Source organism: Protopterus annectens, chromosome 4.part0, assembly GCF_019279795.1.
Source record: "Protopterus annectens isolate FY-2018-M chromosome 4.part0, PAN1.0, whole genome shotgun sequence".
NCBI lineage: Eukaryota > Metazoa > Chordata > Ceratodontiformes > Protopteridae > Protopterus > Protopterus annectens.
Window position 1 is genome coordinate 239,811,428 of NC_056733.1, and position 27,961 is coordinate 239,839,388.

General features: G+C 44.5%; 1 protein-coding gene across 1 annotated transcript in view; it reads right to left on the reverse strand.

The window, feature by feature from the left end:
- Nucleotides 1-27,961, reverse strand: part of CSNK1D (casein kinase 1 delta) — a 946,953-nt gene that overhangs the window by 275,911 nt on the left and 643,081 nt on the right. The window contains exon 6 of the mRNA XM_044068234.1: nt 22,343-22,491. Within this exon, the coding sequence (XP_043924169.1) occupies nt 22,343-22,491 (149 nt within the window). The remainder of the gene's footprint in view (nt 1-22,342; nt 22,492-27,961) is intronic.

A 27,961-nucleotide genomic window follows, 5' to 3' on the forward strand; every position in this document is an offset into this window, starting at 1 on the left:
TAGCCCTTCCATGCTGTTTATTTTTGTTGTGCTTCTGCCCTGCTCAAGACCTAAAAGGGCTACAGTATTGTTTCTTTTGGGGGTGGGTGAGTCTGGGGTCTGCTGCATGTCCAGGTCTGTGCCTGAAGAGTCTGCCCCGGATGAGTCCGTATAATCCCTTGTTTTATTGAGTATAGATCTGGGATGTTTACGTTTAGTAGCTTGGCTAGTTTTACTGGTACCCCCTCAAACCTCACATGTCTATTGTAGCTAAACGGGTTCCCCTTATCATAATCAGATTGGTCACGTTGAAATTTATGGACCTTTCTATCGCGTAATTGTTGTTCAAGGCTCAAAAGGTCTGTACTTAATTTGTTCAAACATGCAGTATAGAAGGGGTTGGCCCTCATAGACCTTGGTTTCCTCACATAATTTGGTAACATTAACAATCTCCTGATCTATTACACATTCGTGATATCTAGCTAATGCTTCTACAATCCCCATGGATGTTTGCTGTTGTATATCTGACCATTCCTTAGCTAGTTCGGCATCTATGTCACTAACCAGAGGCTGTAGCTTGACGATTAAACCTCTTGTGGATATTCCCTTGGCCATACAGGCTTTGAAAATTTACAATGACAAACATTAGACCTCAAAGATCTCATGTTCTTATTCAATTGCTGAAGCAAGCCTTCACAATTATTCTCAGGTCTGAGGGTTCGAGTATTATTTTCAACATTACTGTCGCTGCCCAGCCCAAATATACCCAAATCCTCCTTAGAGGATAATCCTGCTAGAATCCTAGTTAAATCCATCTTATGGTACACTATTAGTGATAGGATCAACCAATTGTATAGGGTACAACCAATCATGAGAGGAAACTATTTGATCAAACCAGCAACCAAAAAATAAATATATCAATATTTTGAGGGACCAAAAAATGTCAATAATATGCATTGCACATAGATTATGGACAAGGACAGCCCTTGTCAAAATATCACATCCAATCTAGTGTTGAATGTTGTTCCAATGAATTCCAAGCTTTGAGTGGGTGCCAGTTTTGACTTCTCCTTGTTTATTGAGATGCCCAAGATTTCTGCCAGTTTTAGGGTGTAGTGTAAGGCGTGAAGCAGTAGACACTTGGTGGGGGCAGTAAGGAGCCAATTGTCTAAATACGGAAACACTCAGAATTCTTGTAGTCTCGAGTGAGCTGTTACTACTGCCATACATTTGGTAACACCCTGGGGGCTGTAGTGAGAAAAAAGGGCAGTGCCCAAAATTGTAATGACCGACTCCAAGCCAGAACAGGAGATATCTTCTGGAGCATTTGTCCATTTTTATGTGGTAATATACATCTTGATCTATCGAGCACATCCAATCATCTTTTTCCAGAAACGGAAGGATAGACTGAACCGTGACCATACGGAATTTTGCCTGCCTGATAAATTTGTTCAAGATACTGAGGTCCAAGATTGGCCTCCAGTCCCGTCTTTTTTGGCACTAAAAAGAACCTCGAGTAAAATCCAGATCCTATTTGGTCTGGTGGGACTGTTTGGAAGACTCTTTCTAGCAGCTTTAGAATTTCTTGAGCTAGTGTATCCCCCTGAATGGGTGGAATGTTGGGGATTCGCCTTTGCGCCCTTGGATAAAGATCGAAGGGGATATTTTAGCCTCTGGTTATTGTCTGCACCCAAGAAAATTATGTTACTGAATGCCAGGCTAAGTGGTACAGAGAGAATCGTCCCCCGACTGCTTCCAGAGGTAAGCAATCAGGCCAGTCTTCAGGAGCGCTGATAGGGCTGCCCAGAGGAGCAGTCCCTAGAGCCCTGGATACATGTGCCCCCTCTGCCACGGGAGGGGTATCTTCCTGATGAGTCCCCCTTATGCCCCAGGGAGAAAACTCACCATGTGTGTCACAAAACGGACCTTGGAACTTGCTGAACCACATCTTCCACTTCTTTGATTCCTGGTATAGGATCAGTGAGGAGTGGAAAAACATACGCCTACAGCAGACAGGGTCTTTCAGTCCTTCTCACACCTGGCTGAAGTGTCTAACTTTAGGGCCAAACAGAGAAGAAACATCAACAGGAGCACTGACGAAGGAAGACTTGAAGGGGTCTGTGAAGTCGCACAAGTGCATTCAGGTGTGACATCTCATGACAATGCCTGCACCCGCTGCTCTGGCCGCCCCTTTGGGTGTATGTGCAATCAACCGCATGGACGAGTTAGAGATGGATTCTAGGGTGGCAAGCTGGGAGGCAACCGTGCCGCATACCTCAGACACTGCTCCTGCTAAGGTTCCTGCGAGTTCCGTGATCAGGTCCCTTTGTTAACAGGTAAAATGTGCCAAATAAATGACCGTATGGCAGAGGTTGTTGAAGCGTAAACCCGCTTCCCTAATCTGTCCAACGTCCAAGACTCCCGGTTTGTAGGATGAATACTACGATTCTCCTTTGCAAGTGCCTTCTTTGTGGCTGCAGCAGCCACCACCATAGTGTCTACTGTCAAACCCTTGGACCACTGGGGTTGATCCTCTGGGGGGGGGGGGGATGGCTCAACGGTATCAGGGGCCTTCCAAGCACACTGCACGATAAGCTTGACTAACACATCTACAGGCGGGATGACCCAGGAAGTAGAGGGTTGGGCACGGAAAGTTTGCAAGAATACAGATTCCTCTGAGGAAGGGTTGGTGGGCTTCCAGTCACCCCTCTGTTTTAAGATCTCTAGCATGTCTCCAAAGGAGGGGGTGACAGTGGGGACCCTCCACCTTCATCGTAATCCATACCTTTTGTGAGAAATTCTTCTGCCCAAATTCCCATGCCTGTTGCCCCAGTGTAGTAGACTGACAGCTGTAAGACAGTGGACACAAATGACATTCCGGCACCGAGGGTGCCAACTGCGAGCTTGCTAAGGCAAGTGCTCACTCCATAATCTGGAAAGCAGGCCTGCCTGAAGAGGGATGGGAGCCCAGAATAGAGAAAGACTACCTCGGAATTGGGATCACACCCCGCTCCAACAAGCTCACTTCCAGAGAAGGAGCTGCGAGAGGACTCAAAGCAAATGGGACCGTAGACGGCGTCATGGAAAAAATTGGTGCCATACTAGGGAGCTCTGTGCTGGCAGCCAAGTCACGATCCCATGGGTGGGTTGGCTCTTACTCAGCAGAGGTCCACAGAGAAGGTTCCAGAATCACGGTGAGACCCACTAATGTACTGAAGAAGCTGGTGTCAGCATAGAGGGCTCCAAATCCTGCAAGCAGGTTGAAGGAGGAAGTGGAGTCTGTGGAGAAAAAAACTCTGCTCCGGGTGGGAGTGAGGTCCTGGATGGGGTTGGGATGCCTCTGGCCACTAAGAGCTGATCCACAAGTCTCACTACATCAAGCTCTGAAAGGCTCCTGGTGGAACATATGGACATCCCCGATGGAGATTCTGGTCGGTCAACAAAGGGACTAAACTGCTGTCCAACAATGGGGTCAATGGATGGGGAATATATAGTCCTGGCTAGTATATCGACCTTGGGCACTGTGGTCGAATAACCATAAGGTTGAGATGGAAGGGTAGTGACCAATTTCAATGTGTGTGTCTGCGGTACTGTGGAAGCGGTCAGTACCGTGGCAATTGTAGTTGTAGTTTGTTCTGTGGATAAGGATGGCACCGTGGAAGGGGTCTTAGGCTCTGGTGCCGCAACAGATATCGGTACCAATTTTGGGTGTTTGTCGGTTCAGAATGAACCTGACCTTTAGTCGTCTTTGGTTCTTGTGAATGAGGAGACACTGGGACAGAGTGGGTCCTCTTCTTAGATTCTTTCTTAGGAGGTTTTGACACCACTGCCTCAAAGCCTCCAAAAAAGTTTTTTTTAATAAACCTTTTAAGATTCTTATTCTTTGCTCTGCTAAGGTGCGGGCACTAAAGCCCTTACAGAGCAAGCACAGAGGTTGAACTTGTAAATATACGCAGGAAAGGCACCCATCTGAGTTGGGCACCTTTCTACCACATTTGCCACACTGTTTAAAACCAGTAGTGCCTTTTTTGTCAGCCAATTCAAAATCCCAAATCACTTGACAAAGTCTTTCACATGATCAAAGAGACACACAAACACACACAGTAATAGAGAGAAGATTTTTTTTCTTTTTAAATACCAACAATGGTATTAGAAATGTATCTAGAGGTAAGAGGGAAAGGAGGGGCCTGTACCAAGTATGGTACAAAGAAATACCAGAAATGGTAATATGGAGAAAAAAAAAAAAAAAACCTCACTCACTAATTTAAAGTAGACATATAAGCGCGACTAAGAATAACAAGTTTAAGAAAGAAATAGCAAGAAATTTTTAGAACTAGTGAAAAAAATATTACACTTAGCTTGAGAGCAAGCCTGAAGTGTCTTGAAACTACACAGCAAATGAGATCTGAAGGGAAGAGAGGCACTATGGGTAACCTTATCTCGAAAGTTTCTGGCTGGTGTGAGCTTGTTATATATTGGCCGAGTCGGTTCAGAAGACGGAACCGAAACCCAACTGTCATGAATGAATGAAGATTGACATCGGATCAAAGCTCTCCCACCACCCTCACTACTCCAACCTTATCTAACAAGACTATACCCTTCTCTTTCCAACCAGTAACACTAGCACAATATAAATCTCAAACCAATGACCTTAGCAGCAGACAATCTACCAATAGAGTACCTAAAACTTGCTTCTGAAGCTCTACCCAAGCTCTACCCTTTCCTGCTTCTATACTAATTAATTGATCCATTACAGAAAACCATATCCCAGCCATCTGGAAGAAATCTTTCAGAATTCCATTCCACAAAGGTGGAAATTCAAATGACTTACCGAAACTACAAGACCCATAGCTATACTACCACCATCAAAAATACTAGAAAAAAATATCCATTCCCAGCTTCTCAAATATTTTATCCAAAATCTATGACCCAACACGGCTTCTGCCCCAGTCACAGCACAATCACGGTTCTTGTTAGCTTTACCAATGCTACCAACCACAACATAATCACGGGAACCTACCATCAAGCACTCTTCTTGGATCAGTCAAAGGTTTCTGACAGTTTCCCCATCAAAAACGTCTTGGCAAACTCTCCTTCGTAGGTCTAAATCAATTATCTCTCACCTGGTTTCATAGTTATTTCACAATCAGCAAAATGGAAACAAGAATTTGCCTCTTCTTCCAATCACAGTTGAGAGTCTCACAAAGATGAACACTGGGCCCATTTCTATTTAACATATTTGTAAACAAACTCCTTAATGCCACAAAAAAGCAAATACAGTTCAGTATGCAGATAATGCAACCCTCATCTGCTCTGCCCCAACACTGCAAATTCTCTAGGAAATCACCCAAGAGTCTCTCATTTGTCAAATGAGCAAGGCACTGGAGACTTTCGCCTAAATGCAAAAAAGATTAAACTAATGCTCTTTATAGCAAAACAATTTAAACTCAAAAACACACTTTCCATATTGTTTCATCTGACAATAGGTACTCCTACATGACAAACTCAAATATGACCAACATATTCTCCAAACTATCAAAAAACAGACTCCCTACACAGAGCAAATCAATATCTTACAGTATCCACAAGAAAATCCATAGCAGCAAACTACCTACTCCCACCTCTACTGTATACAAAACTCACCTTCACTAATCTCAATACTACCCTTCAAGTCCAAACTTGACGCATGCTATAATAAAATAGCAAGATTCACCACATATTCACCTCATAAAACCCACCAATGCACAGCAGTAAAGGACCTAAATTGGCTAGAACTCCTAAATAGCTAACCTACTCAAACTCACTATCCACAAGCTTATATACAAATCAGATAGTTGCCCCTCTCTAAAAAGCATATAACTACCATAACGCAGCAACAGAACACTATACTCCAATGACAAATCTCTCCTAGTTGTAAGCAACTCAAAAATTCTACCAGAAATGAAAAAGTATTCTTACCATGTCTCAAAACTGTGGAACTCCATCTCACTACAGTTAAAAGTTTACAGAAAGTACAGTTTTGTACCTACCATAAATGTAGATGTTCGAAGATCCACATTGCTGCAGTCCTTACACTTGGGTAGTCCGCTGTCCACGGTCGGCCCGAATATCAAAGTATAAGGCTGACGTCGGTCAGGGCGCATTTAACTGACGTCAGGACGTCAGTGTACAAATGCGCATGACCGGCGTCATATCCTCAGTCTTTTCTTGCCCCAGATGTCAGAAGACCTTAAAAATAAAGGTCAAAACCAAAAGACAGCAAACAAATAACCAACCACCCTTGCACTAACTATAAGTACAATATATACAATATACACAATATGTACAACCCAACCCACACAACCACCTCCAACAACAGAGGGGAAGGAGGGAGGGTAAATTGGACTGCAGCAATGTGGATCTTCGAACATCTACATTTATGGTAGGTACAAAACTGTACTATGTTCTTCATCTCACATTGCTGCAGTCCTTACACTTGGGTAGAATCCCAAAGCAGAGGTAAGGGAGGATGGCTAACTATAAGGAAGCAGGAGCTGCCAAAATGCCCTGCAAAACCGCAGTGGCAAAACCAGCCCTGGACTTAGAGTAAAGTGGCAGGTGATAATGCCTAGAGAAAGTATGCACAGAACTCCAAGCAGCTGCCTCCAAAATATCCTTGGTTGCCACTCCCTCAAAAAGCTGTTGAAGTGGCAGTAGCCCTAGTGGAATGAGGCCTAATCCCAGCTGGAACCTCCTTGCCATGATGGGAATAACAGAAAGCAATGCAAAACCCAATCCACTTAGAAATAGTTTGTTTTGACACAGGCTTGCCCTGAGAACTCAAAGCAAAAGAAACAAACAACTGCTGAGACTGCCTGAACCCTTTAGTTCTGTCCAAATAATAACGCAACTGCCTGTGTACATCCAAAGTGTGCAAAATCTTTTCCCCTTATTTTGGGGATTTGCATAAAAAGTAGGCAAATGAATAGTCTGGTTTAAAGCCACACTAGAAACCACCTTAGGCATAAAGGAAGGATTAGTACGTAATGATACCCTATCCTTATGGAAAATCAAGAAAGGCTCAACTGCCATAAGGGCCTGTAATTCAGAAACCCTTCTTGCAGAGGTAATGGCCAACAAAAAAGCAGTCTTCCATGATAAATATTTCAACTCAGCAGTAGCTGCAGGCTCAAAAGGTTGTAGAGTGAGTTTCTCCAACACAAAATTGAGATCCCAAGCAGGAGTAGGAGCTCTTCGTGGGGGTCTTATATTCTTTGCCCCTCTAAGAAATTGCTTGAACAAAGGATGAGAAAACAATGGCGGGTCGCAATCATAGTGAGCTGAAATTGCTGCAGCATGAACTTTAATAGAAGAGAAAGACAAACCTTTGTCTAGTAACTCAGTAAGATATTGAAGAGCCACACACAAATTAGGCTCAGAAAAGTACAGTTTTGTACCTACCATAAATGTAGATGTTCGAGGATTCCATTGCTGCAGTCCTTACTATTGGGTATAGTCCGCATCCAGTCGGCCCGAATACCAGAGTATAAGGCTGACGTCGGTCAGGGCGCATTAGACTGACGTCAGTACGTCAGGGTACTAATGCGCATGACCGGCGTCATATCCTCAGTCTTTTCTTGCCCCAGATGTCAGAAGACCCTAAAAAGACAAGGCCCAAAATACCTGCACCAAAACATGAACAATATATACAAAAATATAAGCAGGTAAATCACCTACACAACCACCCCTAAACACAGAGGGAAGGAGGGAGGGATTGGACTGCAATGGAATCCTCGAACATCTGCATTTTTGGTAGGTACAAAACTGTACTATGTTCTTCGACTTCCATTGCTGCAGTCCTTACTATTGGGTAGAATCCCAAAGCAGAGGTAAGGGAGGCTGGCAAATCATAAAGAAGCAGGAGCTGACAACATGCCTTGCAAAACAGCTGTGGCAAAACCAGCCCTAGACTTAGAGTAGATAGGAAGGTGATAATGCTTAGAGAAAGTATGCACTGAACTCCAAGTAGCTGCTTCCAAAATATCCTTAGTTGCCACCCCGTAGAAATGCTGTTGAAGTGGCAGTAGCCCTAGTGGAATGAGGCCTAATCCCAGCTGGAACCTCCTTGCCATGATGGGAATAGCAAAATGCAATGCAAAAGCCAATCCACCTAGAAATAGTTTGTTTTGACACAGGCTTGCCCTGAACTCAAAGCAAAAGAAACAAACAACTGCTGAGACTGCCTAAAATCCTTAGTCCTGCTTAAGTAATAACGCAATTGCCTGTGTACATCTAAAGTATGCAAAATCTTTTCCCTTTTATTTTGGGGGTCTGCATAAAAGGTAGGCAAATGAATAGTTTGGTTTAAAGCCACACTAGAAACCACCTTAGGCATAAAGGAAGGATTAGTACGTAATGATACCCTATCCTTATGGAAAATCAAAAGGGGACGACTGCCATAAGGGCCTTCAACGCAGACACCCTTCTTTCAGAAGTAATAGCCAACCAAAAAGCAGTCTTCCATGACAAATATTTCAATTCAGCAGTAGCCGCAGGCTCAAAAGGTTGTAGAGTAAGTTTTTCCAACACAAAATTGAGATCCCAAGCAGGAGTAGGAGCTCACGTGGGGTCTTATATTCTTAGCCCTCTAAGAAACTGCTTGAACAAAGGATGCGAAAACAATGGTGGGTCACAATCATAGTGAGCTGAGATCGCTGCAGCATGAATCTTGATGGAAGAGAAGGACAGACCCTTGTCCAGTAACTCAGTAAGATATTGAAGAGCCATACTCAAATTAGGCTCAGAAATCTCCAAATTCTTTGCTGTACTCCAAAATAAAAATCTCTTCCATTTTGCGTACACGTTCCTTGTACTAGGTCTTCTAGCTTCCATAATCACATTTAAAACTTGTTGAGGAAGTTGAGACCTGCTGTGTTTCAACACAGAATATGCCAGGCTGTCAGAGGAAGAGAGTGAAGCTTGACCTTGAGCAGATGACCGTCCTGCTGGGATAACAGATCTTGAGAATCAAAGGTTAAGGCCATGGAGGCTTCTTTACCAGACTCCGTAGTAGAGGGTACCAGTGTTGCGAGGCCAATCTGGAGCTATCAAAATCATCCTTGGCCTGTCCTGTCTGACCTTTAACAGTACCTTTGGAAGAAGAGGCAGAGGTGGAAAGGCATACAGATGAAGGTTTGTCCAACTGAAAGACAGAGCATCCACTTTCCAAGCTGTGTGATGAAACCCCTTTGTGCAAAACTGTGGCAGCTGGTGGTTTAGTGGAGAAGCGAACAGATCTATGTCTGGAGTTCCCCATGACACTGTCAATTTCTGAAATACATGAAGATCCAGTTTCCACTTGTGGGGATCCATGATTTGTCTGCTTAACACATCTGCTAAGGAGTTCTGTGCTCCTGGCAGAAACCTTGCCTGAAGAGTTAGGTGCAAGCGTGGCAGTCTCCCATAAAATCATTGCATGCCTGCATAGAGGATAAGAATGTGTTCCCCTTGTTTGTTGAAGTACCACATGACAGTTGTGTTGTCTGTTAGAATCAACACCTGCCCTGGAAGAAGTAACTCCTTGAAAGCCAGCAATGCGAACTGGACTGCTAACATCTCCTTTATGTTGATATGTAGATGCTGTAGTCTGGCAGGCCACTTGTCTTGTATCCACTTTACATTTAGATGAGCTACCCAAGCAATGTCTGAGGCATCTGTCGGTAAAATCTGACTCGCCTCTGGCCGGGTCACAGAGAGTCCCTTGTTTAGGTGACATTCCTGAGCCCACCACAAAAATACTCTTTGAAGGCAAGGTATTATTTGAATGACAGTGTCTAAATCCTGGCAGTGCTGTGTCCATACATTTTTGAGATACCATTGTAACTTCCTCATATGCAGTTTGGCATTGGGAAGCACCAGAATACAAGATGCCATGAACCCTAATGCTTGAAGGACTGTCTCTGCAGTCAGCACGGACTGATGAGATAGTTGATGGAAGTAAAGTGACAGACTCTTTTGTTTGTCCGGGGTTAAAAAGGCCATCTGGGCTGCTGTATTCAGTCTCACACCCAGAAAGCACATCACATAAACTAAATCCAGCAAGTCTTTACAATCAATACCTTCCGCCAAAGCATCCACCTTAGATTTCAATTGTGAAAGGAGATAATTTTGATATTTCAGCATGTGAAACTGACAATTCAACGCTCTCATGGCTAGAGTGGAAGAAGTATACACTTTCTTACCCCACCTATCTAACGCCCTTGCCTCTTTGTCAGTGGGAACAGGATTTTTAACCACAGAGGCCTTAACACCTTTAGGCCCCTGAGAAACAGTTTCTGGGTCCGCCCTAGGACTCTTAAATAAATACTTATGAGCTTGGCACCCTATAGTACCTATCAGGTTTAACAGGAGCAGGAGGCAAAGAATCAGGGTTCAGGGAAGCCTCTGCAAAAACATCTTCCACCACATTCAACACAGGAGGTATAGCTAAGGGCCTATGCTGGGGTAAAACAAGAATTCCTAAGCCTCTTCCTGGAATCAGAGTAATCCTGGCCTTCCCATTTAAAGTGCTCCCTCATGGAATGCAGAGTCTCTGAAAATGAAAAATCCTCAGGAGGAGAAGCCGAGTGGCATCATCCACATCAGAATCAGAATAATGAGGATACTCCTGCAAATCTTCCGCAGAAGATTCAGAAGCCCCTGAACCCTGTTCAAAACTGTCAAACTCTGGTTCCACTCTAGGCCTCTTATCAGGAGGGCCCATAGAACCTCTAATCATAGTAATCAAATCTTCTGCCATTTTAAGCATATGTTTCTTAGGTACAGAACCCGAAAGGCTAGGAGAAGCCCTACTGAAGCTGAAGTTGGCCTACCTCTAAAAGAAGTTTTGGCAACAGAAGGAGAGGCTCTAACTACTTTGGGAAGAGGGAAGAATAGTTACCTGAGAAGCCCCTCAGCCTGGCCTGCCTCCTGAGAGGGTACATCCTGTAACAGTAAAGTTTCTGCCTGAGACTCTATAGAAACTCCTGGCAAAACCTCTGGCTCCACAGAGCCATCTAAAGAACCGACGGCTGGGACTGCCGGTTCATCAACCCTAGGCTTCGCTGTTTTGTCCTTGCGCTTCTTGATGAAGCGGGCGCCGGAGCATCCGACGGCATTTTATAATTGCAACGCTTCCCAAACACTAATCTGGCACAGTCTAACCTCCTCTTAATAGTGCGTTTGTTAAACTTAGCACAAGAGCGCAACCAACAACGCCGTGCTCAGGCCCTAAACAAGGTATACATAATGTATGGTAATCCCTATGAGGTATTTGTTTCCCACAAGAAATACAGTTATTCACTTTTTCTGACATCCGGTTAAAACTGAGGCAAGAAAAACCAAAATATTCCCCAACGGGTACTTAGCCAACTCTGATTCGGTCTGAAACTCCGGTTCGAAATATTTCAGAACGCCAACCTGCACTCAAAACTGCTTCTGCATCGGATCACGGCAAAAAGACTGAGGATATGACGCGGTCATGCGCATTAGTACCCTGACGCTGGCGTCAGTCTAATGCGCCTGACCGACGTCAGCCTTATACTCTGGTATTCGGGCCGACTGGACGCGGACTATACCCAATAGTCAGGACTGCAGCAATGGAAGACGAAGAACATCATCAAAATCCTTTGCTGCACTCCAAAATAAAAATCTCTTCCATTTATCAGCGTACACTTTCCTTGTACTAGGCCTTCTAGCTTCCAAAATAACATTCAAAACTTGCTGAGGAAGTGGAGGCCCATTATGGTTCAAAACAGAATATGCCAGGCTGTTAGGTGTAGAGAGTGAAGCTTGACATTGAGCAAATGGCTGTCCTCCTGTGACAACAGGTGTGGAATCGAAGGCAAAGGCCATGGAGGCTTCCGTGCTAGACTTCTTAGTAATGGGTACCAGTGCTGTCGAGGCCAATCTGGAGCTATTAAAATCATCCTTGGCTTGTCCTGTCTGACCTTCAGAAGTACCTTTGGGAGGAGAGGCAGAGGTGGAAAGGCATACACATGAAGATTGCTCCAATTGAAAGAAAGAGCATCCACTCTCCAAGCTGTGGGATGAAACCTTTTCGTGCAAAACTTTGGCAGCTGATGGTTTAGTGGAGAAGCGAACAGATCTATGTCTGGAGTTCCCCATGACACTGTCAATTTCTGAAATACATGAGGATCCAATTTCCACTCGTGGGGATCCATAATTGCCTGCTCAACACATCTGCTAAGGAGTTCTGTGCTCCTGGCAGAAACCTTGCCTGAAGATTGAGCTGTAAACTGAGAGCAGTCTCCCACAAAATCATTGCTTGCCTGCATAGAGGATAAGAATCGTTCCCCTTGCTTGTTGATGTACCACATGACAGTTGTGTTGTCTGTTAGAATCAACACCTGTCCTGGAAGAAGGAATTCCTTGAAAGCTATTAATGCAAACTGGACTGCTAACATCTCCTTCATGTTGATATGTAGATGTTGTAGTCTGACAGGCCACTTGTTTTGTATCCACTTTCCGTTTAGATGAGCTCCCAAGCTTTGTCTGAGGCATCTGTCGTTAAAATCTGACTTGCCTCTGGCGGGTCACAGAGAGTCCCTTGTTTAGGTGACATTCCTGAGCCCACCACAAAAATTCCTTCTGAATGCAAGGTATTATTTGAATGACAGTGTCCAGATCCTGGCAGTGCTGTGTCCATACATTTTGAGATACCATTGTAGCTTCCTCATATGCAGTTTGGCATTGGGAAGCACCAGAATACAAGATGCCATGAACCCTAAGGCTTGAAGGACTGTCCTTGCAGTCAGCCCGGACTGATGAGATAGTTGATGGAAGTAAAGGGATAGACTCTTCTGTTTGTCCGGGGTTAAAAAGGCCATCTGGGCTGCTGTATTCAGTCTCACACCCAGAAAGCACATGTCTTGAGAGGGTACTAGACTGGACTTTATTTCGTTCACAGAATACCCTAGGCATCTTAGCACTGCTATCACATATTCCAAATGACGAAGAAGCTCTTCCCTTCCTTGAGCCAGAATTAGGCAGTCGTCCAAATAAGGATAGATCTGTATTCCTTTTAGTCTGAAGAAAGCTATCACTGGAGCCAGAACTTTCGTGAACACTCTGGGCAGTAGATAAGCCAAAGGGCAATGCAGAGAACTGATAGTGAGAAGTCCCAGCTCAACGCAGATACTTTCTGCAACTGAGTCTGATAGGAACATGAAGGTAAGCCTCCTTGAGATCCAAAGTTACCATCCAATGATCTTTGCCCAGCAAAGGTAAAAGCTGCTGCAACGTCAACATTTTGAACTTGGGAATGTCCAGATAAGTGTTGAGGATAGATAAATCCAAAATTGGTCTCCACGTGTTCCCCTTCTTTGGTACTAGGAACAGGCGAGAATAAAATCCTAGGCCCACTTCTGGCAGAGGGACCGGCTGTATGGCCCCTAGTTGGAGCAACAGAGAAACCTGTTTGTGAGCCTCTATTCTTTGTTGAGGAGGAACGTCTGGCATGCCTTTGAAAGGAGGCAAGGTATGGAAATAAAACCTGTAGCCGTGGTGTATGATATCCAATACCCATCTGTCCTGGGTAATTAAACTCCAATTTTCTTTGAAAAGTGCCAACCTTCCTCCCAAAGGTGCTGCCAGACGAGCAGGCTCTGGCAGCTGAAAAGGTAGGTCATTGGGTCTGCTTACGAAAGGACTGACCCCCTGCCCTCATCCGAAGCCTGTGCAGGAGAACTCCCTGTTCTAGGCCTGAAGGAGCCGTGAGCTCTGCCCTTACCACGTTTAGATCTACCCCTAGACTGGGAATCATAAGAAGGATACGTCCACCCCTTAGTAGGCCAATTTCTACTAAACTTTGGAGGCTGGACCTGCAAAAAATCTTTAACAGTCTGCATAGACTTAGCTTTGTCTTCCATTTTCTTTAAGACTGTCTCAACAGGAGGACCAAACAACAAGTCAGATTGTAAAGGAGCATCTAAAATCCTTGTTTTAACATGTTCAGACAAATTCTGATCCCTCAGCCAGGAGTGCCTGCGAAGAACAGTCCCAGTGGCAGCCACCCTAGACGAGGCCTGTACAGCATCAAAACCACATTGCAAAGAATGCTTACCCACCTGTTCAGAAACATGTACTAAATCTTGCAACTCTTTACAATCAATACCTACTGCCAGAGCATCAACCTTAGACTTCAATTGTGAAAGGAGATAGTTTTGGTATTTCAACATGTGAAACTGGCAATTCAGAGCCCTCATAGCAAGAGTGGAAGTAGTATAAACTTTCTTTCCCCATCTATCCAAGGCCCTAGCCTCCTTGTCTGTAGGAACCGGATTCTTAACAACAGAAGCCTTAACACCCTTAGGCCCCTGGCTAACAGTTTCTGGGTCTGCCCTAGGACTCTTAAAAAGATACTTGTGAACTTCAGGCACCCTGTAATACCTATCCGGCTTAACAGGAGCAGGAGGCAAAGAATCAGGATTAAGAGAAGCCTCTGTAAAAACATCTTCCACTACATCCAAAACAGGAGGTATAGCCAAAGGCCTATGTTGGGGTAAAAACAGAAAATCCCTAAGCCGTTTCCTGGAATCAGAGAAGTCCTGACCCTCCCACTTAAAATGCTCCCTCATGGAATGAAGAGTTTCTGAAAAAGAAAAATCCTCAGGAGGAGTAGCAGGAGGAGTAGAATCATCCACATCAGAATCAGAATAAGGAGAGTACTCCTGCAAGTCTTCAGCTGAAGACTCTGAAACATCTGAAGCTTGCTCAAAACCCCCCAGCTCAGGCTCCACCCTAGGTCTCTTAGCAGGAGGGGGCATAGAACCCCTAATCAAAGTAATCAAATCTTCTGCCATTTTAAGCATATGCTTCTTGGGCATAGTACCTGAAGAGCTAGGGGTAACACCAACTGAAGCTAAACCTGGCCTGCCCCTGGGAGAAGCCTTAGAAACAGAAGGAGAGGGCCTAGCCACCTTAGGAAGGGAGGGAGTATAGTAACCTGAGAAGCCCCTCAGCCTGACTTGCCTCCTGAGAGGCCACATCTTGCAATAATAAGGTCTCACTCTGGGAACACAAAGAAATCTCCGGTGGAGCCACCGGCTCCACCGACACCTCTAAAGAACCGGCGTCCGGTACAGACGGTTCTTCTAGCCTAGGCTTAACTGCCTTGTCCTTGCGCTTCTTCGAGGAAGCGGGTAACGGAGCACCCGACGGCATTTTATAATTGCACCGCTTCCCAAAGACTAACCTTGCACAATCCAACCTTCTCTTTATAGTGCGTTTATTAAATCCAGCACAAGAGCGACAGCCAACAACGTCATGCTCAGGCCCTAAGCAAGGAATACACAAAGTATGATAATCTCTATGCGGTATCTGTTTCCCACAAGAAACGCAATTATTAACTTTTTCTGACATCCAGTAAATGACTGAGGCAAGAAAAAACTAAAATATACCCCAACGGGGTACTTAGCCAACTTTGAACTCGGTCTGAAACTTCTAAATCGAAAAATCTCAGAACGCCAACCGGCACTCGCAATGCTGCTTCTGCATCGGACCATGCGGCAAAAAAGACTGAGGATATGACGCCGGTCATGCGCATTTGTACCCTGACGTCCTGACGTCAGTTAAATGCGCCCTGACCGACGTCAGCCTTATACTTTGATATTCGGGCCGACAGTGGACAGCGGACTACCCAAGTGTAAGGACTGCAGCAATGTGAGATGAAGAACATCAATAAATGCTTTAAAGGTTTGCTAAACAGCATCTGCAAGGCACTTTGCTCTGCTCTTGCTCTACACAGCTGAAGAATTTCTAGTCAGGAAAATACAAGCTGCAATACCTCTGACAAAATGATAGCTGCTCTGCACTAAATTCCCATATGATTATTAAACTTTCCCTTCTATCTACTACTGTAAACAATTAACGGATTATATTTCTTAACTACCTACTTCTCATTCTCCTTTACCATACTGCTACTTAACTAATTTCAACCTGAACGTCAATGTTTTGCCTTCCCTTGTTTTTCTTTGTACGTCTGTCTGCTACAACCTTATGCAAATGCACAGGCTCTCTCTTATTTTCTCTTTTTCTTACAGTCAAACTGTATGATGCAAGGTTAGCATAAATTGTCTGTTGAGTTAAATTATGTACATGAAAATATACAAAATGCAGAAAATGAAAATATACTGGATATTGTATGTTGTGTGTCTACTGGAGCTTCTCTTCCTGGGCCTTTGATGGAAAAAGGGTAACCATCCCAGTCAGACTGTCCCTGTCAACTAAGATAAATAATATATGAAAAATGCTCAGAAAGCAAAGATACACTGAAAATAATAATTTTCTGAGTTTAAAGGTGGCGTTTTCCTTCAATAAAATTGCTGAATGATGCAATGAACAGGGTACATGACAGTTCTATGAAAAGCCACAGATGTACATATAAAGCACCTACCAACATTGGGGGCTGTACTGTAGTTTATAGCACTACCACATGTCTTTTTTCAAAGCAGCTGTCAAAAAGCACACAAACATAAGACATGACATATGCTTCAAACTAAACAGAAGAAAGCAGGGCTTTAGATAAACAGGCTTGCAAACACAGGAGTGCTCAATGGAAAGAAATATTCTGAACAGCTTGTTACAGCAGTGAATAAAGTATGTTTTCCTGGCACATTCAATCATTCTAAGCAGCACAAAATGTTTCACTGTACAGAAGGTTCTGAAGGAACTTGCCCTAGCAAATACCTTCCAATCCATTTTTATCAACGAGTCCTAGGAAAAAAGTACAGTTGTGTACACTTAGCATAAATGTAGATGTTAGAGTGTATTCACTGTTGCAGTCATCACACTTGGGTTATCTGCCTGCAGGTAGCACTCAGTCGGCCAGAATACCAGAGTATTGGGATTTCTGCATCGGATGCTGTCGCCTCTTCGATTACATCGGGTCGTCAGGGGTATAAAACATGCAGCAGACGCCATTACATCAGGTTTTCTTGCCCTAGATGTCAGCAGCCCCCAAAATAGGAAGCTATTACATGGTGTGGAACACCTCCAGTAAAAAAGTAAATAACCCTGCCATAAAAGATGGCCATAAAGAGGATAGGTAAAAAGGATAGAGAAAAGCTGGAGGGAGGGAAACCAGGACTGCAACAGTGAATACACTCGAACATCTACATTTATGGTAAGTGTACACAACTGTACTATGTTCTTCGGGTTTCACTGTTGCAGTCATCACACTTGGGTTGATTCCCAAAGCTGAGGAAGGGTGGAGGCAGTCAAGAAGTGTTGGGGCTGGCTAGCAGGCCTTGTAAGACTGCTGTAGCAAATCAAGCTCTGGATTTGGAAAAAATAGGCAAGTGGTAATGCTTGGTGAAGGTGTGGTACAGGCTGCAGCTTCCAGGATGTCCCTGGTGGGGACCCCCCTGAGAAATGCTGTAGAGGTTGAAGTAGCTCTAGTAAAATGAGCTCTGATCCCCAGAGGGGTAGGTTTTCCATGGTGCTTGCAGTAGAAATGGATGCAGTGTACTATCCATTTGGAAATGGTTTGCTTCGAAATGGCCTTGCCCTCTGCCCCTGTAGGAAAGCTGAGTAGTAGCTGGTCAGATTTTCTGAAAGGCTTAGTCCTGTCAAGGTAGAACCTGAGCTGTCTGTGCACGTCCAAGGAGTGCAGGACCCTGTCCGCTCTATTCTGAGGACTAGGGAAAAAGGTTGGCAAATGGATGGATTGGTTTATAGCTACACTGGATACCAACTTGGGCATAAAGGAAGGGTTAGTCCTGAGGGAAACCCTGTCAGCATGGAAAATAATGAAGGGCTCCACTGCCATTAGTGCCTGTAAATCAGACACTCTTCTTACTGAAGTAGTAGCTAAAAGTAAGGCTGTTTTCCAAGAGAGGAATTTTAACTCTGTTGAAGCAGCAGGTTCAAAAGTGGGAAGTGTGAGCTTTTCCAGTACAAAGTTAAGGTCCCAGGCCGGGGTGGGAGCTCTCCTAGGGGGCCTTAAATTGTTAGCTCCTCTCAGGAACTGCTTGAGAGGGTGAGAAAAGAGAGGAGGCTCAGTATTATAATGAGCTGATATGGCAGAGGCATGAATCTTAATGGATGAGAAGGACATGCCTCTGTGGAGCAGCTCTACTAGGTAATCAAGGATTTGAGGTAAGTTGGGCACAGCTGTGTCCATTCCTTGAGATCGACTCCAAGAACAATATCTTTTCCACTTTTCAGCATAGGATTTCCTAGTACCAGGACTTCTGGCCTCAAGGATGACGTCCAACACCTGTTTGCTGGTGGCGTATTCATGGGATAAGCCAGGCTGCAAGGTTTAGGGTTTGCAGATGTGGATGCAAAATTTGTCCCTCCTGCTGAGACAGCAGGGAAGGTGTCTGATGTAGGTGCCAGGGTGGCACTGCTGTCACATTGCGTAGGAGTGGGTACCAGTGCTGGCGTGGCCAGTCTGGTGCAATAAGGATTGCCCTTGGCCTGTCCTGTTTGATCTCGAGTAGTACTTTTGAGAGGAGGGGCAGAGGAGGAAAGGCATAAATTGAGAGTTTTTTCTATGTAAAGGATAGTGTGTCCACCTTCCAGGCTCTGCTGTGAGGGTTCCTGGTGCAAAACTTGTTCAATTGGTGGTTTCGGGGGGAGGCAAAAAGGTCCACTTCCAGAGTTCCCTACCTATGGGTTAGAAGTTTGAACTAGTTGGGTTCCGGTTTCCACTCCTGAGGATCCAGTAGACTTCTGCTTAAGTCATCTGCCAGTGAATTTTGCTTGCTTGTCAGGAATTGAGCTTGTAGGTGCACCTGGATGCTCAAGGCTGTGTTCCAAAGAGCCATGGCTAACCTGCAGAGTGGGTAAGAAGGAGTCTCGCCCTGCTTATGTACCACATAACTGTGGTGTTGTCTGCCTTTATCAGGAGCTGTCCTGGAAGGATAAGGTATTTGAAGACTGTCACAGAGCATTCTGTATAGCTAGCATCTCTTTTTGACTGATATGCAGGGCAATTTGTTCTGGGCTCCATTTGTCTTGAATGCATTTACCTGCTATGCGAGTCCCCCATGCATAGTCTGATGTGTCTGTTGTCAGGGTTTGGGCAGTGAGGGGCGAGGGGTTGAGTGAAAGGAAGTCTCTTGTTGTGGTTGCATGCTTCTGCCCACCAAAGGAACTCTGCCCTTAGATAAGGTATGATAGGAATCGCTGTTTCCAGGTCCTGAGAATGTTGACACCAGAGACTTTTTAAGTACCACTGAAGTTTCCTCGTATACAGTCTTGCATATGGAATTTAGCAGAATGCATGAGGCCATGAACCCTAGGGCTTGCAGTATTTTCCTTGAAAATAACTGGGTTTTGTTGGCCATTAGTTTGAAATAGTTTGTCAGCTGGACCTACTTTTCTGGAGTGAGGAATGACATCTGAGAAGTTGTGTTCAAGCTTGCGTCCAGGAATACAATTTGTTGGCTGGGCACCAGTTGTGATTTCTTTTCACTGATGGTGTATCCCAGTGAAGTTAGAAGTCTTTTGACAAATGCCAGGTGCTGAAGTATCAATTCCTGACTGTCCGCCTGAATCAGGCAATCATTCAAGTATGGGTAGATCTGAATATTCCTCTGCCTGCAGTATGCAATGGCTGGAGCCAGGCATTTTGTGAATACTCTGGGCGCAGTAGATAAGCCAAAGGGAAGTGCAGAGAACTGATAAGTGTATAGAACCTGTCCTGAAACGTAGATATTTCCTGCAAGACTCCCTTATGGGGATGTGCAGATAAGCTTCTTTTAAGTCTAGGGTGACTAACCAGGCATCCCTGGCTAGCATAGGAAGAAGCTGTTGCAGTGTAAGCATTTTGAATTTTGGGACCACCAGAAAGATGTTGAGAATTGATAGATCCAGGATAGGGCGCCAAGAGCTCTCTTTTCTGGGCACCAGGAACAATTTGGAGTAGAAACCCTGTCCCCTTTGTTCTAGTGGAACAGGTTGAAAAGTCCTGATATGGAATAGGGAAAGTATTTGCTTTTGAGCCTCTGCCCACTGGTATGAAGGATGGTCTGGCAACCCGCTTGGTGTTGGCAGTGAGTGGAAGTAGAATCTGTATCCCTGGGATACAATGTTTAGAACCCATGGGTCCTGAGTAATGAACAGTTTTTTGCATGAAGGGTGAGTTTTCCTCCTAAGGGCGCAAGTACTTGGGCATGGCTGGGAAGGGTAATTGGGAAGTCATTGTGAACTTTTTCCATAAGGGGGCGGCTTACCACTCCCTGGTTTTGAGGTGGAAACACTCCATTGTTTAGATCTCTGTGTACCCTGAGACTGTAGTCTTGGTGGTCTGTTTCCCCTGGGTTTGGACTGAGAAGGGCTGAGAGGGACTGGAAAGGACCAGTTTTTTGAAGGCCAGTGCCTACTGAATCTAGGTGGCTGCACCTATAAGAAATCTTTGACTGTTTGCATAGATTTAGCTTTTTCTTCCATCTTTTTAAGAACTACTTCTGCTTTTGTGCCACACAAACACTCCTGATTTAATGGAGCATCTAGTAATTTTGCTTTGACATGGTCAGGCAAGACTTGTTCTTTTAGCCAAGCATGCCTTCTCAGTACAGACCCAGTGACAGCAGCCCTGCAAGATGCTTCTAAGGCATCAAACCCACATTACAAAGTATGTTTACTAACTTGGTTTGCAGAATGTATTAACTCTTGTAAATCTTTATTTTCTGCACAATCTGGAAGTAACACCATTATTTGTTTAATTAGTTCCACAATATGTTGCTGGTACTTCAACATGTGAAACTGGCAATTCAAAGCTCTGATGGCAAGAGTTAGAGGTATATACCTTCTTACCCCATCTGTCTAAAGCTCTAGAATCCCTGCATGAAATGATAAGGATTTTGGCTGTAATAGCCTTAATGCCTTTAGGTCCCTGGGAAATGGCCTCTGGATCCGCAGTAAGATTCTTAGAGAGAAATTTGTAAGAAGCATGTACTCTGTAGTTCCCGTCATGTTTTCTAGGAGCTGGTGGTAAGGTGTCAGGAGTAAGACTGGACTCCAAGAAGACAGTCTACAATATCCAGGACATGGGGTATAGCTAGAGGCCTGTGCTGAGGCAAATCTATAAATTCCCAGAGTCTCTTTTTGGACTGAGGATAGTCCTGGCATTCCCAGCGGAAATGCTCTCTTAAGGTATGCAAGGTTTCACCAAAAGAGAAATCCTCTGGAGCGGAGGCAGAGGGAATGGATTCCTCTGCATCTGAATCCTCCATAGGTAGATAAGGGTATGTCCTGGTAATCAGAAGGGTCAGAGTCATCAGACTCCTGGTCTGCAGAATCAGAAGGAAATTCAATTCTTTGTCTTTTGGCAGGGGAAGGCTGGCTTCCCCCAATTAGAGTAATAAGATCTTCAGCCATTCTAAGCATTTGTTTTTGTGGCATGGGAGGATGAGCATGCGCTTTGGACGTTGGTTTTCTAGGTGTAGTGCGAACTCTGGGCCTGAGAAACTCTATAGTTTTAGTAGGAAATGAAGTTGTTGGTTTAATATGAATATTGGTAGGTCGGAATACACCCTCAGAAACTGGAGCCTGCACAGCAGCTCCAGACCCACCCAAGGTAGAGACATACACAGGTTCCATAGTCGAAGAAGCATCTTGCGGCATACCGGACTCCAAATGGGTCTCAGCAGAGGCCTGCAAATCTGTAGAAGTGGGCATCAGGGGCTGCAAAGGCACCTCACCGAGTACTGGTGGACTGGTGACAAGCTTAACGGAAGCGTCGTCGGCAGTTTTTGATCCATGCGGTCTGTCTTCGCGCTTTTTCAGAAGATCGGTAGTCGGATGGCTTACCGAAGCCATTTCGGAATACGGAGAACGAGAGTGAAAGAATTTAGTTACAAAAATAGCCCGACGAATGGTTCGGGTGTTAAACAAGGCACAAAACTGACAGCTAGGGACGTCGTGGTCTGGACCTAAACAGGTGACGCAGTAAGAATGAAAATCTCTGTGAGGTATTTGCTTTCCACAGGGAAGACAATTGTTAATTTTTTCTGACATCAGTTAGAGCAAGAAAAAAGAATCCCCAACGGCTTCGCTTTAGAAGACTTCAGGTCTGAAACTTGAAAAAATGAAAATTTCAGGTAGCGGCCGACTGGTACTTGTGAACTGCTTCGGGCTCCTTACCGGCAAGAAAGGCTGATGTAATGGTGTCTGCTGCATGTTTTACACCCCTGACAACCTGACATCATGGAAAAGGCGACAGCATCAGATGCAGAAATCCCAAGACTCTGGTATTCGGTCCGACTGAGGGCTACCTGCAGGCAGATAACCCAAGTGTGATGACTGCAACAGTGAAACACGAAGAACAGCCTACAAGTTTAAAAGTACAAATATATTTTACAGCAAAAATACTTACAAACTTAAGCATGTTCCAATCAAAGACGTAATCATAGGAAAAGCCCTGCCGATGGAAGAGGTTTCTAAAAAGCTGCCTTAGATAGGAATAGTCAGGTTTGTCATCGAAGCGTAGTGAGCGGCAGAAATTCAAGTATGTAGCAAACTCCGCTAAAATGAAGACAAACTTGTTACAAAGCAATTTTTTAAGACACATTTTTTGTTAATCTCACAAGTCACATTGTTATACTGCTGATACGACAATTACATTATATTCATGATAATAAGTGTCATCTGAAACTACATGCATTTTCTCGCCAATAGTGTACTGAATTTTTTTTTGTAAAGTACAGTAGTTCTAGCAACATGCAGTGTAAAATTCACAGTACAGAGTACAACATTCTGTTATCCACTGAAAATCAAAACGAGCATCTAACAATGTTGAATACAGAAAAGTACGGCATCTGAACTAGAGAGAGTACTGGTTAAAGATGTGTTGTCAATAAAATGAGAAAGTATAAGGCAAAAGAAAATAAAGACCACAATCATTCAATGCATTCAAAAAACTATGCTATAAAACGTTTATGGGTAACAAGATGATATATTTCTTTCTAGATTGATCTAATTTTTAACATCTTCCCATAAGTAGTTTTAACTGTTGCTTAATTTTGTCTTTTTCGGCTTTTTCCGGTTAGGGGTCGCTACAGCGGAACTCCGGTCAGCTGATTGGCAGTAGATTTTTATGGTGCCGAGTTGCCAGCCCGACGCCCAACCTTCAGCGAAGGCACTCCAGCCGAGAATCGAACAGGAGAACCTCTTGCTGTGAGGCAACAATGCTACCGCTGTACCACCGCGGCTTTTTAACTGTTGCTTAATAACAGCATGAACTAAATAGTGGATCACACTCCACATGGAAGCTCTCTTACTCTATTAGTATTACTAGAAAATGCAGCAGAGTAAGTAAACGTACTGTAACACACTAGATGTGCTAAGAGATCACTATTGCAGTGCACTAATCTGTCTTGGATCCTACCTCCCTGCCACCAGTCAGCCCTTCAAAGAAAAAGTGCACCTTTAAGTGCTCTACCAGCACCTTGAGAGAAGGAAAATCTCAAAGCTTTCTTGCCCAAAAAATGGGAGAAACAGCCCTGTAAGGAAAAATAAGAAGCACAGCAGAAGTGAAGCTACATATACAAGGGTATACACAGCCACATCCTGGTAATGCAAAGAAAACATTTGAAGGGAGTGGAGGTAGAAGATGGCTAATGCAACACTGATCTATTAAAACATCTCCTGTTATGTTAAAGTTATTTTTATACAACTGTACTATGTTCAGCTTTTGATTATGGCTGCAGTAGCCTAAGCTATTTGCATTGATTTCCCCAAGCTTAGAAACTAAGAATGGAGGAGGAAACAAATCACAAATCGAGAAAGGGTTGAGGTTTGCATAATGGTTAAAATGTTTACCTTACAAACACAATGTGCAAGACTTGATTCTCAAATGGGAAAACTGGTTAGGCTTAAAATGACCCTCAAAGGCAGTTAGACTAGTACTAATGTATCAACCTATAAGAAGCCCCTGCAGAATGGTTTTAGCAAAGCCTATTCTGGACCTGGAAAAGGAATCTAGCTAGTAGTGCTTTGTAAAGGTATGTACAGAGGACCAAGCTGCTGTCTCTAGAACACTTCAAGTCCATCCCTTTCTAGACAGCCACCAAAGCAACCAGAGCCTTAAGAGGAATGGCCCCTACCTAATCCTGCCTGGAGATGCCTTAATATGGCGAGAGCTGCAAAAAGAAACAGCAGGAGACTACCATCTTGAAATTATCTGCTTTGACACTGGTTGTGCTTTCCTCTTACCCTCACAGGAGATACAGCTGATCAGCTTTCCTGAAGAATTGTGCTCTGTACAGGTAGTACCTGAACTGTCCGAGGACATCAAGGATATGAAGAATGTTTCTTCCTTGTTGTTGCAAAAAGGAAAAAAGCCAAGCATATTAACAGACTAGATCAAGGTAAACTCTGAAACCACCTTAGGCATTAAAAGGATTAGCTCTCAAAGAAACATGGTCTTTGTGGAAAATGAGGTAGGGTGACAAACCATAAGGGGTTGTAACTCACTCTCCCTAGTAAAAGTCAGACTAGTGAGTAAAACATGTTAAGAACCTCAAATATGCTTGAAGAGCTGCTTGAAATGCATCAAGCTTTTTAAATACAAAATTAAGATCCGAAGGAAGAGCTCTTTTTTTTTTTTTTTTTGAAACCTCTTTCAAAAACTAAATTCAGGAAGGGAAAGAGGAGTGTGATCCCAGGGCAGATGTGCAGAAATGGTCTCAAGTAAACCTTGACAAGAGGAAAAACAAGACTAACTCAGTAATAAATCACATAGCAGAGGCAGGCAGGTCTTAAAAAGATCTTGGTCTTCGGAATGGCACCAACTAGAAAATCTTCTCCATTTACATGTATGATTTTCTAACAATGGGTTTTTAGCCTCCTTCAATACCTGCTGCATGTCCTCAGGGAAAAAAAAAAACACTGACTAAAAGATATAAAAATTATATCCTCTAGGCAGTCAAATGGAAGAATTTTATGAGGAAATCCATTCGAGGGAAGCCTGTGGTAATTGGTCTTGCACAGTTTCTAAAGAAGAAAGGAAAGAATAGTAGTGTAAAATCTTACCATAACTATAGATGTCCTTCTCTTCCATGTTGCAGTATTCTTACTGTGGGATCCTCTGCCTCAGGTGACCTGAATGTCCATCGCCAATGCAAAAGCTTATGTCTGGTTGCTGCCAAGTGTGTGGGACATCACATGCAAGGTCATGAACCAGGATCCTTAAATGTGACGTCTGCAGGCAGAGACCTCAGAATTGACTGCCCAGTTGGACAGTAGTCTAAGGAGTAGCAAAGGGATGCCATCTAGACAGGGCAACTGCAAGGAAGGGGGTTAGGTGGTCAGGAGGGTATACTGCAACATGGAAGAGAAGGACATCTATGGTTTAGCTAGGATTTTACACAATTATTCTATGTCCTCCTATTCCCATGTTGCAGTATTCTTACTGTGGGAGAGTGCCACAGCACAAGAGGGATGGGTGGTGGAAGAAGTTGCAAATTCCAGGAATCCATGCAGGATTGCCTTTGCAAATCCTGCCCTGGCTCGGGAGACATGGTCCAATTTGTAATGTTTGGTGAAGGTATGCAGAGAGGACCTCGTGGCTGCCTCTAGAATGGTACAGGTGCCCAGGCCTTTGAGGAAGGCCCCAGAAAAGGCCACAGCTCTTGCAGAGTGTACCTTGACCCCATAAGGTAAGTGTTTGCCATGGTAGGAGTAGCAGAAGGATATTGTTTTTCTTATCCAAGTAGAAATAGTTTGTTTGGATACTGCCCTCCCCAGGGCCCTGGGGTGGAAGGACACAGAGCTGATTGGACTTTCCGATAGCTTTTGTTTTGTTCAAACAGAACCTTAATGGTCTGTGGATATCCAGGGAATGGAGTACTCTTTCACAGTCATTCTGTGGGGAAGGAAAGAAGGTGGGTAGGTGAATAGACTGACTGATGGACAGCTCATTGACCACTTTGGGCAAGGAGGAGGGATTGGTGCGAAGGGTCACCCTAACTCTGTGGAAAACGGTGTAGGGTGGGGATGCCATTAGTGCTTGTAACTCTGAAACCCTTCTGGCTGAAGTAAGGGCTACTAGTAGTACAGTCTTCCATGTGCACATCTGCAGAGAAGTAGAGCTAGCTGGTTCAAAGGGTAAAACTTAGGTTTTCTAGCATGTAGTTTAGGTCCCAAGGTGGTGGAATAGGTTTCTTTGATGGCCTAACATGCAGAACCCCTTTTAAGAATAAGCAGAACAAACATTAATTTTCCCTTTTAAGAATAGTTTCAGATCGAACCTGGAAAGTAGAGGTGGGTCCACAGGTAAAGCAGGCAGAGAAGGCAGATAAGTGGACCTTCAATGAAGGATATGAAAGGTCTGATTTTATGAGCTCACACATATAGGCTAAGACTAGAGGACCATCTGCTTGGAAGGGATCCCTTTGCCTTTGGAGACACCATTTAGAGAATCTATCCCATTATGAAACATAGGACCCCCTGGTATCTGGTTTCCTGGCCTCCTGCAGGATATACAGCACGTCCTCTGTGTAATGGTGTCTGAAGGGGATCAAGAGTTTATCACCCAGAAGAGTATGCAGAGCATCTCCAAGTGTGGGTGAATGAGAGATCCCTTCTGTTGCGTTTGCAGGTCCACCTTGTGAGGCAACTTGTGACTGGCCTTAACTAGAGATTGAAGGGGGAGCCAATGCTGCCTTGGCCAACAGGGAGTCACCAGCAAGATTTTCAGCTTGTCCCTCTGGATTTCTGAATGAGTGGGAAGGGAGGGAAGGCATAAAGGAACAGTCCATTCCAAGAAATGGAGAAGGCGTCCACTCTCCAGGCTAGTGGGGAGGGATCCCTGGAGCAGAAAAGCCGTAACTGTCTGTTTTGTGGGGAGGCAAATAGATCTATTTGAGGTGTGCCCCATGTCTAAGAACACATCTCTGTGCAACATCCACTTGTAATGCAGAGAGAAGGATTGGCTGACGGCATCTGCTTGATGGTTGTCCTGTGATTGGAATATAGACTGCCTGCAGTGAGATGCAGTGCTGAGAGGCTGGCTTCCATGCCTGTATTACCAGTCTGCAGAGTAGGTAAGACCTGGTCCTTCCATGCTTGTTGATGTACCACATCACAGTGGTGCTGCCTGTGGAGATTTGTAGGGGTCCAAGTTGCACAAGAGGGAGGAAGGCTTGTAAGGCTAGACTGACCACAGTCATCTCCCTGATGTTGATATGCTTTTTCTGTAGGAAGGGCTCCCATTGGGCTTGCACCTTGAGGCCATTCATAGTTGCTCCCCACCCTAGATCGGAGGCATCCATGTGCATGAACTGTATCGGGCTGTTGGGTTGCAGGGGTAGGCCTGGTTTTAGTTGTACTTGCCGAATACATCACCTTAGTTTGTTTCCAGGCATGGTAAGAAAGGTACCTGAAAGTCCAGGGGGTGGCTGTGTTGTGACCAGATATTTCTTAGGTATCACTGGAACTTTCTCATGTGTAGCCTGGCAAGAGGTAGCATAGGAATTGTGGCTGCCATGAGGCTTAGGAGACGCATGAACTGCCTGGCTGACAGGTGGGTGACCAGGAGGTCATGGAAGTGGCTGACTAGGGAGGATATTTTGCCCTGTGGAAGGAAGGTCTTCATCAAGTCTGTTCTTATCCTGCAGCCCAGGACGATTTTGCCAGGTTGAGAGTGAACTCGGAGCTCTGGAGTAGGGACATGGTGAATAGTAGAGGATTCCTGAGAGTGACTTCCTCTTCTGCAAGAATGAGGAGGTTGTCCAGGTATGGATAGATCTGGATGCTCTTTGTTCTGCAGTAGGCCACTGCTGGGGCTAGGCACTTTGTGAAGACTCTTGGTTCAGTAGATAAACCAAAGGGCAAGGCAGTAAATTAAAAGTGTGAAGAGGGCCCAGCAAAACGCAAATACTTCCTGTAGTTTAGGTGGATGCGAATGTGGAGGCATGCCTCCTTCAGGTCCAAAGTGGCCTTGGTGGAAGAAGGCTTTGTAGTGATAGCATTCTGAAGGAAGGGACCTTCAGAC